The 13,266-nt window shown below is 34.2% G+C and overlaps 1 protein-coding gene across 1 annotated transcript in view; it reads left to right on the top strand.

Annotated features, from left to right (window-relative positions):
* Window positions 1–10,724, top strand: part of LOC139686368 (oxysterol-binding protein-related protein 9) — a 360,366-nt gene extending 349,642 nt beyond the window's left edge. The window contains exons 12-17 of the mRNA XM_071583557.1: window positions 454–749; window positions 955–1,129; window positions 1,392–1,656; window positions 3,049–3,170; window positions 6,053–6,158; window positions 6,548–10,724. Coding sequence (XP_071439658.1) covers window positions 454–749; window positions 955–1,129; window positions 1,392–1,656; window positions 3,049–3,170; window positions 6,053–6,158; window positions 6,548–6,640 — 1,057 coding nt within the window. The 3' untranslated portion in view covers window positions 6,641–10,724. The remainder of the gene's footprint in view (window positions 1–453; window positions 750–954; window positions 1,130–1,391; window positions 1,657–3,048; window positions 3,171–6,052; window positions 6,159–6,547) is intronic.
* The last annotated feature ends 2,542 nt before the right edge of the window (window positions 10,725–13,266 follow it).

Raw genomic sequence — 13,266 nt, 5'->3', positions numbered from 1 at the left:
AATGAATATTTTTGCAAAGAAATTCACACAAGACACCTGAAAAATCAAAAGTAAATTTTAATTTGACAAATAATTTTGAAAAAAAATGCTATTTAAAAGGTCACATCTGTTCAGATTATAAATATGTATGTGCCCTTCTATTTTTTATCAGTTTATTTTCTATTTTATCAAATGTTTTTTTAGTGTAAACATCACATAATGAAGGATTTTATTAGAGTTTTGACTAATTGCACTTGTCTATCCATCAATCTTAAAACCAATATGTATTTGTTTTAGATATGGTAATTTCCCTTTTGGTCCACTTTCAGATGGCAACATGGGAGACGTATAAACAATGTCCTTTTGTGTAGATGCTGGAAATAAATAAATTTACTTAATTTCTGTTATTAAGTGCAAGTGAGAACATACTTAGCATTCTGTGACTTAGTCAACATTTGTTTTGTGTAATTCTAGTATTGCTGACTACACTGACCCTCGTGATCGTATGGTTCAAGTACTTAAGTGGTATTTGTCATCGTACCATGCGGGGAGGAAAAGTGCCGTGGCACGCAAGCCCTATAACCCCGTTCTAGGGGAGGTCTTCCAGTGCTATTGGGATATTCCCCCGTCTACAAACCCCCAGATATCCAACGCTGCTGAGCAGCCAAAGACTGCAGAATCCAAAACATTGGTTAGTGATGGGCCTGTTCCTTGGTGTTCGCAAAGTCAGTTAACTTTTGTGGCTGAGCAAGTCTCTCATCACCCTCCCAGTAAGTTGATCAATGTGTTTGTTTTTGCGCATGTATTTAATTGCTTCCTTACTGTATTAAAATGCTTGATGTAACTTTTATATATCCACTTTCATGAGATCAGTTTTTAATTTACTGTTATTTTATGTTGGTAAAAGAGGATAATTTTTGGTTTGGTAGTGAGGTCAAAAAGACTCACTTTAATTGTGATTATTTGAATTTTCAGTATCTGCCTTTTATGCTGAGCATTATGCCAAGCGCATCAGTTTCTGTGCCCATGTATGGACTAAATCAAAATTCCTTGGCCTTTCCATTGGAGTTCACAACATAGGCCAAGGATGTGTGTCAGTGCTCGACTATGGGGAAGAGTATATTCTAACTTTCCCCAATGGCTATGGAAGGTTGGTTTTATCCTCTAATATGTACACAGTATGATTTTCAAGATTTCATTACGCCTAAAGTATTTCATTGCATCCTAATTATATTAGTATATGCTGTTGCATTAATAATTATGCAAATTTTTGTTGGTATAATTTTAAGATTGATTTATTTATACATTAAATTTGTTAATATATGCTTGCTTGTCTATGTGGCAATATTGACGAAAGAATTGTCATTTATCCACATGTGAGTCTGTTAATTACAGCAGTTTTTGTATTTCAGATCCATCTTAAGAGTTCCATGGATTGAGCTTGGTGGTACAGTGAACATCACCTGTGCCCGCACTGGTTACTATGCCACCGTTGAGTTCCATACCAAGCCATTTTATGGTGGGAAACGGCACCGTATCACGGCTGAATGTTTTTATGCACCACCAGATCCGGCATTCCCAGGGGGAACCCCACTCCCTCCACCTACTCCAGGGAAGTCCTTCCTGACAGTAACGGGAGAGTGGAATGGTTTGATGGAGGCCAAATGGGCTGATGGGGTTAGTTATGTTTAATACTTTGGTTGGTCACTAAACTGTAGTCTGTATTTATCAAAGCATAAATACATTGTTGCAGCATTGTCTATAAAAATGATGTAACCAAGTGATGCCAGAACCAAGCTAAAAACTTATATCACACTGTCACTTATAAGGTACAATTTCAGGGATAATTTAAGCTAAAGCTCTTCAAGAATAAGAGAAATGATAGGTGCGGCTGATTTTGTTTCACTCAAATGATTATTTCACATATTTTTAATAGGTCACACTTGGAATATGCACATTGTTGTTGTCAGCCATTATTGTTTTTATGTTTGTGTATGCCCTCCAGTAACAATTTAGGAGGCATTATATTAGGTAAGGGCAGCTCTTTGTACCTTTTTTTCATAACAGAATATAGTTGGCACCATTTTGGGTTCCAACACTAAAAGAATCTTGGTATGTGGCTAGTCATATAACTTTTTCCATACAGTTTTCCCTGTTATGAACATGCACAAGGGCATAATTTATATAAATTCAGTAATGAAATCATTACTTATTTATAATGAAGATCTTTTTGTTGCTCTACAAAGCCCAATTAAAGAGTCCCGAAATCATATGCTTTTACAGTTTATTCTTAAATACCTAATAATTTAAATGTATAGTTTCCTCCTTTCTTCCGAAGTTGCATGACTTTGTCATTCACCTCATTCATAAGTGTCAAACAAATTAAAAATCTGCATAAGAGCAATGTTATCTAAATTTTTCATGAAGTATTCAGTAAGTTATGAGCATAGTATGAAAATTCAGTCCTTTTTCTTTATAAAAGTTCAAGTATGATAGAAATAACTCTGCTCTTTCATTTTTTAATGAGAAAAATAAAATGGTTTTTCAAGAAAATTCACATCAGTTTTTATAGAAAGTAGCGCTCAGATTGAAGGCACTGCAAAAACTCTTATTACATATACAGATACACATGGGCACAAAGACAGGCATCATTTGAAAAATGGACAAAATGTGCTTCAGGAAGCATGTATTTATGTATAAATTCCATAATTGATTTTTTAATCAAAACAATACTTTCTTCTTCTGCATGAAAGTAAACAAATTATATTGGCTTACTCCAATCAAATCCAATGAAAGCTCCACATATAATTGTCTATGTCTGAAAAGATTTCCAAATGTAACAATGAGTTATTTAAAAAATAAGTCATTGCTGACAAATTTCAGTCTTCAGCTGCACTGAATAGTTACTTCATATTTAAGTCAGTAAGTCAATTTCTTGCAAATGATTTGCTCATGTAACTCATATCTTGACTTTATTTTCCATTTAGATGGTTGATGTGGTTTATCGCATAATTTTTCTTCTTCAATTATCATAGGAAAGTCCTAACTTTCAATGATTCCTCTTTTTAGCGTGCAGAGACATTTGTTGACGTGAATGCTTTAAAAATTGTGAAGAAGAACGTTCGTCCAATTGCAGAGCAGGAGGCAAATGAGTCTCGCAGACTATGGAAAGAAGTGACTGCAGGATTGAGGCAAGTCATTTGTCATGTTATGGAAGTAGATATATTTATGATGAATGCAACCAATTGAATGGAAATGTGATACAAGCTCCACTAATATTACCGTGACAAGCCTCTGAAGGTCTTAATTGTATAATTAGTTTATTGAGAAGGTTTTACTTGTTGAAAATATAAGAACATCTTGAGATCTTATCATTAAATGTGTGATGGAACTTAAATAGAACATAGAAATCCATAATAGAATGACTATAAAAGTAGAAACGAGTTATTATTATGTTAATAAAAGATTTTACGATGCTTTTGGTCATCAATCGACAATTTTATCAATCAGTATATTAGATCCACGTGTCATCCATTCATCTAGAAGTAGTGCTGATGACATTTTCACAATGTTTGACTCTTTTAAGCCAAAATTAACAATTTCCCTGTGGTAAGGGTGCATGTAATTAGCAATCATGTTCTGGTCTAAGATAAGTTGCCTTCCTAAGACAAAAGCATCACATAAACCAACTCATCAGGGTTTCTTGGTGACTCAGGGAATTATCAGTCATCAGAACCACTCTTGGAAGTAGAAATCGGTTAATGCATTTTTGAAGGTGTCTTGAAAACTGAACTGCAACCTGGAAAACATACTTATCACCGAAGTAGTAGAGATACATCATTCATTCTATCAGTCCTTAGGAAAAAATAGAAAAGTAAATTATTTTGGGTAGAGTGCTTCTTGCAAATCTAAAATTTATTTATTTGACATTAATCCGAAAACAGCACTTTGGCCTTTACGTCGGCCTTTTATAGCAAAATAACAATAGACCATTAAAAGCTTCCAAGCCATAGATGGAGAAAAGCCCATCTGGGTGGTAATCGAACCGGCGACCTCTGGATTAGTAGGCAAGGACGTTACTCCCTCGTGTTCAATTTCCTGATAGAATAAAAAAAATATGTTATTCTGTGGATAAATAAATAAATTGATAAAAATAATGTTAAATCTCATGGTTGTGCCGGGAACAATTGAATATTTAAATCTCATGCACAAAAACATAAGTTAATGGAGAAATTCATGCTACTAATTAAAAAATATGATATTAAGAGGTAATTTCCTCGTACTCAATTATTAGGACAAATGGATCGCCGTTTTAAAACACAGAAAGGATTTAAATATATGGTTTCAGTAATGCATATGACAATTTATGGAACAATGCCTTGCTCAATAAGGCAAAGAAGACAGAATGATCACAAAGGTTTTACCCTCGATATTCACAAGGGTGACTTCTGAGATTTCTTCATATTAATGAGGAATAAGTGTATACCTGCTAGTGATATTGTGACCAATTTCCTCTTAGATGTCTCATAATTTACTTTCATTGTTACTCCCAGTGAAAATAAGAGAACAATTTTTCTATGAAAGAGAATTTGTTATCAATGAAAATTTCCCATCCTCTTCTTTTCTTGCAATGGAAATGATCTCTTTTCATTGAAGTAGAGCAAAAGGGTCAGCTCAAATTGCCTGCCTCTCTTCAGCCACAGTAATGGACATAGGCATATGATTAAGTGTCAAACTGATGCTTTAAATTCTGTCAGAATTGTTTGGTTGCAAAATTAGATGCTGTTTCTGTTTAAATTCAAAAATCTTCCTAAGTATACCTAGTAAGATATGGTGATTGTGTTCATTTTATGAACTCCACAATTATCTCCTGAACTCACTCTAGCTTTATTTAAATACTCAAACATAGAAAGTACGAGGGTCATCCGGAAAGTAGTACCCGTTCGTGAAATAAAGACACAAAAGTAAATATTAACAAACATAAAAAATTTTATTTGAAAGAGGATACTTTAAACTACTTCTCAACATAATCTCCAAGCAAATTAAGGCATTCGTCATAACGTGTGACAAGTTTCTGTATTCCTGCTGCATAGTCCTTCGCCGCCAGCTCATTGAGATACGCGAGGGACCCATCTTGCACAAATTTTTGCATAATGCAGATGGTGTTTAACAATTTCATGAACAATTGTTCGAGAAACATTGGGAAAATGCTCACAGGTGTCATCAATTGTGACGCGCCGATCGTTCCTCACGAATTCGTCAACTGAGCTCACCAGTTGGTCTGTAATGACAGACGGTCTCCCCGAACGCTCATCGTCGTGTGTGTTCCCCCTCCCCATGTTGAAGTTGCGACACCACCGCCGAACAGACGACTCGTCCATTACATTGTCTCCATACACCTCCTTTAATTGGCGATGAATATCACATGGGCGAACGTTTCTTGCATTGAGGAATTTAATCACTGCCCTCACTTCACAACTGGCGGCGTTCTCAATTTTTTTAAACATTGTAAACAATCACAGAAACAACACAGGCAATGCTAGCGTCACGCAACTTGGCTCAGAGAAGGCAGACAAGCCACTGAAGCTATCTGACCTCGTCCAGCGGCTACTCGCGTCGTCAGCACTTCATGCGGCACGAACGGGTACTACTTTCCGGATGACCCTCGTACATATGATTGTGAATTATAAGGACTTAATTTAGGAATAGATGGAATAAACAGTTATATTAGGAGAGAATAGTTTAACCTTATTTCTACTCAACTATCAATCTATTGTCAGTGAGAAAGTACTTAATATTTTATTCTGTATTGTGTGTTTATCATAACTTAATGGCAGTATATTATGCTCAAACTGTCCAATAACATAATTATGTATTATTTCATAATATTATGGCAATCATTTAGCAGTACATGATACTATGTGTGATGATTGTGGTTTATATTTTAAAACGTATTTTCTAATCTTAAATGAAATTATAAAGTTATTCTTCTCACTTATGATTGAAAGAATATTATTTTGGATAAGCCTAAAATTCTTAATCATTTTCAACCAAACTAATTTGATTTGTACAGGCTTAATGACATTGAGAGAGCGACAAATGCAAAGTGTGCTTTGGAGCAGAGGCAAAGAGAAGAAGCAAAGGAGAGGAAAGAGAGTGGTTCAAAATGGGATACTAAAGTAAGTGCATTATTTATATTTTTTTAAATAAACCCTGGTAGGTATTTATATGTGTACATACATGAAACAGATTGCTTTGAGGATTATGGAAGCTGAACATGTAAATATAATTGAACCAAGTCAATGCCACAGTGTAATTGGTGATTCTACTCAAAATTATCATTCATAATGGGAACATTTTTCTGTGGCTTTCTTGCCAAATTTGTTTTTTTCCATGGCTCTTATCTGGTGATAAATGAAATGTAGCTCATTGTTAATGAGTGACTAATTATCAGTTGAATAGGACCTGTTAAGAATTTTTATTCACAAGCTCTAGATATAAATGAAACCAAAACTTTGACAATGTTCACAGGTTTTCTAAATTACCATTCTGTTTTATATTTATCCAGGTCTTTCAAGAAGCTGGAGAGAATTGGGTGTATTGTAGTCCTCTAGGAAGTCGTCTCAGTAACGACGGTGTCTTCCATCAGCCCAATGGATAGAATCGGTATACCTCAGGGCCCTGTAGAGGGATCATTTAGGCATCGAACTTTGCCTTTCAAGTTGCCTCCAAGAGTGAGAAGAAAAGGCTTTTGCTACGATTCCAGTGCCTCATCCCTTGCACCCCCTATACGTGTCTGTGAACTGATCCTCTAAAAGCCTTGTGGAGGGTTTGTCTTTCCCTGGTAGTCAAGGACACCTATTGGTGTTGAGGGAGGAACATATTGTTGCATTCACTCCAAGAGGTGCTATATTTTGTGGTGCTTCACATGGGGAGATGATGAAAAGCTATATTTTTTCTTAGTTAGCCTAGGAGAGAATTTCTTTCATATTTCAATCACAGACAAATGTTGTATCCTCTTATGCATCTTCCACGTCTATACAATTTGTGGCCAGTCTATTTAATGCTCACAATATGGTGTGATACTAAAAGATTCCATATTAAATGGTGATTAATGAGGACATTTGAGTGATTGGTTGTTTAAAAGTGTGGTGTTTTGTAGAGCCAGATGGAAGATGTGACATAATTAAAGAAGTTGGCATTTGGTGAAGGGAATATTTATCAAGTTAATGGTCACCTGGCACTATGTTATCAAAGTATAGTGATATATATCCTGTCCACACCTCTAGTGTTTCACTTAAGATTTTCAGGTACTTGTGCAACCCAACGTGTGGGCAGTTTTGGGTTATACACTCCTCGTGGGCACTCAAGAAAATCTGTTTTGGAGGGGCATTGGTAGCAGAATCTAATGATGTAAAAAATGGTACCAATGGTGTGTGTGGTGTCCAAGTCCCCCATCCGTCCCAAGGATCCCTGAATTGACCACGCCTTTCATCTAGGGCATGAGCCTTGCACAATAGAATACTTGATGTGTGGCTCCAGGATGTTTGATTTCCTGACCATTTGTTTAAAGAAAAAAAAACCTGTGTTATGATGTTAATTCACCCAATGACCTCTTTTTAGCATAATTTTTGATGAGACCAAGATAAGTGTACTCCGCATGACAACTGAACTATTTTATATCTAATGTTTCCATTTAAAGCCAAATATTGGCCTATAACTCTTTTTGGAATGCCTTGTTAGCTACATACCATGGTGGTAAGAGTAGTAACTGTACACGCATTTCAGCCAGTGGGTTGTGTGCATTATTGATATTAAAGTATGGTGTGACGAGCAAGCCTAAAAACTTATAAACTGTTAACTGCAATAAGAATAGCTTTATAGAAATCAAGTAAGCTATTAGGAGAGAGTTGAATAATAAATTATTTACATTAAATGGTGAGAGTTTTTAAGGATTTTGACCTTTAAGCCATACAAAAATCATTGTTATATTGTTAAATATCCACATTATAGCAGGAAATAAAATTCCAATCGAAATATTAAGTACAAAACCTATGTTTTTCTCCTATTTTATTGATAGGATAATTGTGGCAGACATGTTATATTAAGTACACTTAACCTATCCTTCATCCTTAAAAAATATTTAAAAACATAAATTTGTCTGGTATTACATTAATATAGGTCAAATTGGTTGAATAATTATATTTATAAAAACTTTTCACCAATGAAACTCATCCCAAACGTTTCCCTGCCATTTTTGATGGTGGTTGTGGAACTTTAATAAAAGTGATTTTTTTATTTAAATTATTTTGGAGAGCCTTACATTTTATTTCTTACAAACATGATATCTTCACAATAGGTACTCTCATTTCTTTATTTAAATTGTATTGAGTTATTGTAGGAGGGCATGACTCACAATTGCCTTTGATATTTTATCCTTGTGTATCATACATAGAACTATGTATTATCTATTGAATTATTTTCCTTCTAAATAAACTCATACATATTATAAAGGGTGAATGCAGCCCCATTACTAGAGCCTGGATATATATTCAACTGATGACTGAAAAAATCGTATAAATACCATGTATTAAGGTTGGCCTTATCAATCAAGTAAGGTCCTGTAGGATGATGTTGAATTTTGTGTGAAACACAATACTTGACCCTTGAAGATGAATTACAGAGATGCTTGATTTTCTTATGTGGCAATCACCATTTTGAATCAACTGCTCTATTTTTCCATATACTAGCATTTATTTCTGGAGATTTAAATTTTTTACTTTTAACACGAAATGAAAAATAAAGCTTTTACAAATTGTTACTATTATGTTATCTCAAAAATAAAATTAATGTGTGTGAGTTCAGGAATGAAAGAATAATCAGGATTACATTCCATCAATCAGTGGAAACAGTTGTACCATCATTCTGTATATGCAGAACAATTGATGTCATGACCCTGAAATAGTGTGGGAAAAATTTTGTCCTAGTTTTGAAAACCATTATTTTTTTCTCTTCTTATTAATAAAGGAAGTTTTTTGAAGATGTGACAGTTCTCAGTTGGAAGCACTTCCAGCATTTCCAGGGACTATCACATCTAATGGACTGAAATTCTATTATTGAGTTGTTTTATATAAAATCATCTGTTAACTTTTTTTAGGAATGCACAGGCCTTTATTTTGTCCCCAGTGTTATCACCTTCCCTGCAGTCATCGTTTTGAAATAACTACCCATACAAGGCATAGAATGTCAATGCCAAAGCAGAGACTGTGGCATTGTGGTTCAGAAATTTCCCTGACAAAATCTTTATGTATAGCACAGGAGATCATATTTTATGATTCAAGCTTACAGAGAATAAATATATTGATTCTGAATCATTAATTTTCTTTTTGGGCTTATAATTTCAAGCATTTTTATTTCATTTATGATGCAATTAGAACAATGCTTTCTGAAATAAAATGCCTTATATAATAGGCTTGAAAAAATTGTTGAAGTAGACTCAACAATATTTGTATTACCTGTACATCTCTTATTTCTGAATATTCTGTCTGTAACTTGAATTTTGAATCTTGATTTAATTCAAAAATATACCAAGGGAAGTTTCAACAAACTAAGAATGTGTTTTTTCCCTTCCCTGACAAGTAGACTTATAACTAGTGTTTTGTATTTACTAATTATCTGAAAAATTCAGATCCACTCAAATGATGCCAAATACATGATATTAAAATTGTATTAGAAGTTTGCAAACACAATACTGCTGCATAATTATGAAATAATTTAATGAGTCCCATACACTTTACTTTCATATTCACTTTGATTCAACCGACCTGGGTTCATTTCTCAAAGCTACAAGTTGATTTACAAGTCCGCTTTAAAAAGTAGTTCTAAATATAATATAACACTCAAATTCACTTATGTAATCAAGGAAAGGCACAAGTGCTGTGCCAACTAAATCCTAAGGACTTGTAAACTGGCTTATAGCTCTGAAAAACGGGGCCTTGATTTAGTGTCTGTTGCTTAAAATATATCTGTAATTTTTGCAATCTTATTTGAATCATCACTGTCATTTTTGATATTATATTCTAATTGGATATTATAATATATCTTATGTTGATATGTCCAGATTTGAATCAGTTTTCTATAAGTTTCATATTTGCTAAGTTTCCAGGAACTGCAATGAATATATTAGAAATGTTTCCTGATTGAGTGAGATCTTTCCTATAATTTAAAATTGGAATATGGCCTAATTTTTCAAATAAACACTATTGAGCCATTTCATATACTGCAATATAAAAGTGATACATTTCACATTTTATTTCTGATTAATGCACTGGTAATAAATAATGTTAGAGTTTACGATATTCTTTTCCTGGTATATGTATCCTAGTGCCCCTGAACACTACTGCCTCTGAAACATTGTCTTATGCAGAGCATTCTGACTCGCTACCTGCCCCCAGAATTGAATATCTGATTCATTGTATGATTGTTGTTGGAATGTTTGAAAGGCTACTGTTGAGTACATACTAATAAAACAAACAAGAAATCATTGTCTACCTGATGCCCTGTAATACACAGTTGTTACAATCATAGGGTATAAATAAACTTATGTAGTCTAATCCAGTCTTTTCTTTAATCAATTGTGGTCCATTTTTGTGGATATTAGTCTATGGGATTTATCTGAGACTTCCTTCAAATAATGTTAATAAAATTTTTCATGACAAAATGGAAGTGGGAGTTTTTAAATATTTCTGTAAATTTGACGTGAAAATGAATGCATTGTACATATTGAAACTTTAATTAATGGGAAAAACATCATTACAAATAAAATTGTACGTCCATAGAATCATTTTTGCGGTGAAAGGATCTTGCCAGCCACTCAAATACACATCCCTTCTGTGTCACTATAAGTATTGAAATGTGAAATATAACACATTCATATAGACAATAACTAGCAAGCACTATGCCTCCATTATGAGAATAATGAATAAAGTGAAGTATTCTTCTTGTAATTGGTGGTATTATTATTCCTTCGTTTCAATAAATAGTACTATTATGTTCAATGTCATCAAAATAGTAAAACAAAAAATGAACAGTATGCAAAGAAACAACAATGTTAAACAAAGGTATTAAATTTCTAATTAAAAAGGCATCAATCAAATAAAGCTGCTTGGCAAGTAGTCATTTATATAACTTCTAGTAATTCTTGGTCCAATCTCAGTTGGCTACCAGTTAGACAGGTAAATGTTGACAGCAAAATTAAGCCATAAGATTTACCATCCAACTTTACACAACCCCTAATGGCATAGTGATGTGCAACAAATCTTAATGAAGGAGTTCTTAGATTAACTTCCACTTTAAGCTCTGACGATGTACATGCAAAACACAGGCATGTATGTAGAGAATAGCTATTCCATAGGGGTCATTTTAACTCATCAATACCCAAGAATTTTAAAGGTTCAATTGCACTTGTTTGTATTTAAATTCTCCATACAGTATACTGGGTTTCATGAGCATTTAAATGGTGATAAGAAATCATTACTTTGTTTAAAGTAATCATTTACTTTGGACTTCACGGGATAATATCACAGTGTTTTTTACACTTCAGTACAAGAGTAATGTCAACGGCATAAAACACTGACTGAGGTCTCATATTAAGATGCAAATCATCAGTTATGATAATAAAGTTTCCTGGGCTAATTACACAACTCTGTTGAACCCTAAAGTTTACTGCAAGAGCTCTAGATTGAAGGCTATTGCATTTACCCAACTGATGGCAGTTGGCCAGACATAACTTGATTAGTTTTGGTTCAACTCCCTTGACACCCTAATATTCTAGCTTTTAGAGTGACACGGAATGTTGAACACAATCGATTGGCTTGTTGATCCCATAAGAGTATCATGTAGACTGATTCCCTCTCCTCAAAATATTACCAATGCAGTTAATAATAGATTCTGTAGTTGTAACTTTTGATTTCCTAGATCAAAAACCATACAGTAAATTAGAAGACAGGTTATTGAAGTAAAAAAATCACATATTTGATCTCTCTTAAAGCTTCAAAAATGCATGGTTTGTATAAAAAGTTTAGGAAAAATAGCTTTATTTAAGATATTGCTACATAACCTCATACTTCAAAGTACATCGCTTGAAAGTCGACACACTTTTGCAAGCAGCTTTTCCACCACTCGAAGGCTTGCTGGTAAGTGGATTCCTAAAGATCCTTAAGGATATGCATACAAGCTTCTTTGACAGCACTTAGGGTCCCATGGTGGTGTCCTTTGAGGGAGAATTTCACTTTTGGGAATAGGAAATAGTCTGCTGGTGCCAAGTTGAGACTGTAAAGGGGGTTGAGGAATCATCGCGATGCCACAGCAGAAGGTATTCACAAGCAGACACTCAACTCTGCTCTTGGTCATCCATCAAGACCTTTGGGATGAGTTTAGTGCAGGTCTTTTGTACCACCAAATTTTCAGCAATATCGGTGTGCCATGTCATCTTTCCAATGCCAATACAATCTGTGATCATGTGCACACTTAACTGATGGTATGAATTCAGCACTTCACCCAAATGTCAGGAAAAAATTGTTACAGATACTTTTAATGCAAACCTTGTATTACCAAAAGAGGGACTTTAGAAATGTAGCAGTAGTAACCTGAATCATTTTTACTATAGAGGCCCAATTTTGGAATATTTAAGGGCCATTGAGAAATCTCTCTGGAAACATGAGGTTGACGACTCGGCAATAAACACAAGGGTGTCCATTGTTTGATGATTAGACATAGTTTCCCTAACTCTGGGATGGTTTATTTTATGGTCAGCATGATATGAAATGGAGTACAAAAGGTCCATTCAAATATTAAATTGCTTGGAGGAATATTTTGAAGCATACTGTCTGAGTCAACTGCTGCAGAAAGCATACATTTTTCAACAGCAGAAAGGAGGAAATTATCTGCAAAATATGGAGTATAAAGAAAATCAGATGAACATAAGCATGTCCAACTTCTTCATCAATTACTCTCCAGGCAGACCTATGTTTTTTTCTACATAACAAGAAGATATTACCTTCATTTTTTGCATATCTAATTAAATTATAATAATATTTTCATGCATATTATACATACTTCTTTGAGGGTATGCATAATGAGTGGGTAGAGTATTGGGCTAATGACTCAAGGACCCAGATTTGATTCCTGGAAAAACATTTCACTTCACTGGGAAAGGAATTGGCAACTCTATCGTGTGAATTTCACAGGTAGTATATGACTTAACATTAGGTTGCCTTTGCCTATAAA

This window comes from Hetaerina americana, unplaced genomic scaffold (assembly GCF_022747635.1).
Source record: "Hetaerina americana unplaced genomic scaffold, ioHetAmer1.1.p SCAF_14, whole genome shotgun sequence".
Taxonomy (NCBI): Eukaryota; Metazoa; Arthropoda; class Insecta; order Odonata; family Calopterygidae; genus Hetaerina; species Hetaerina americana.
Note: the sequence above shows the minus strand (reverse complement) of the source record. Positions and strands in the feature narration are given on the sequence as shown.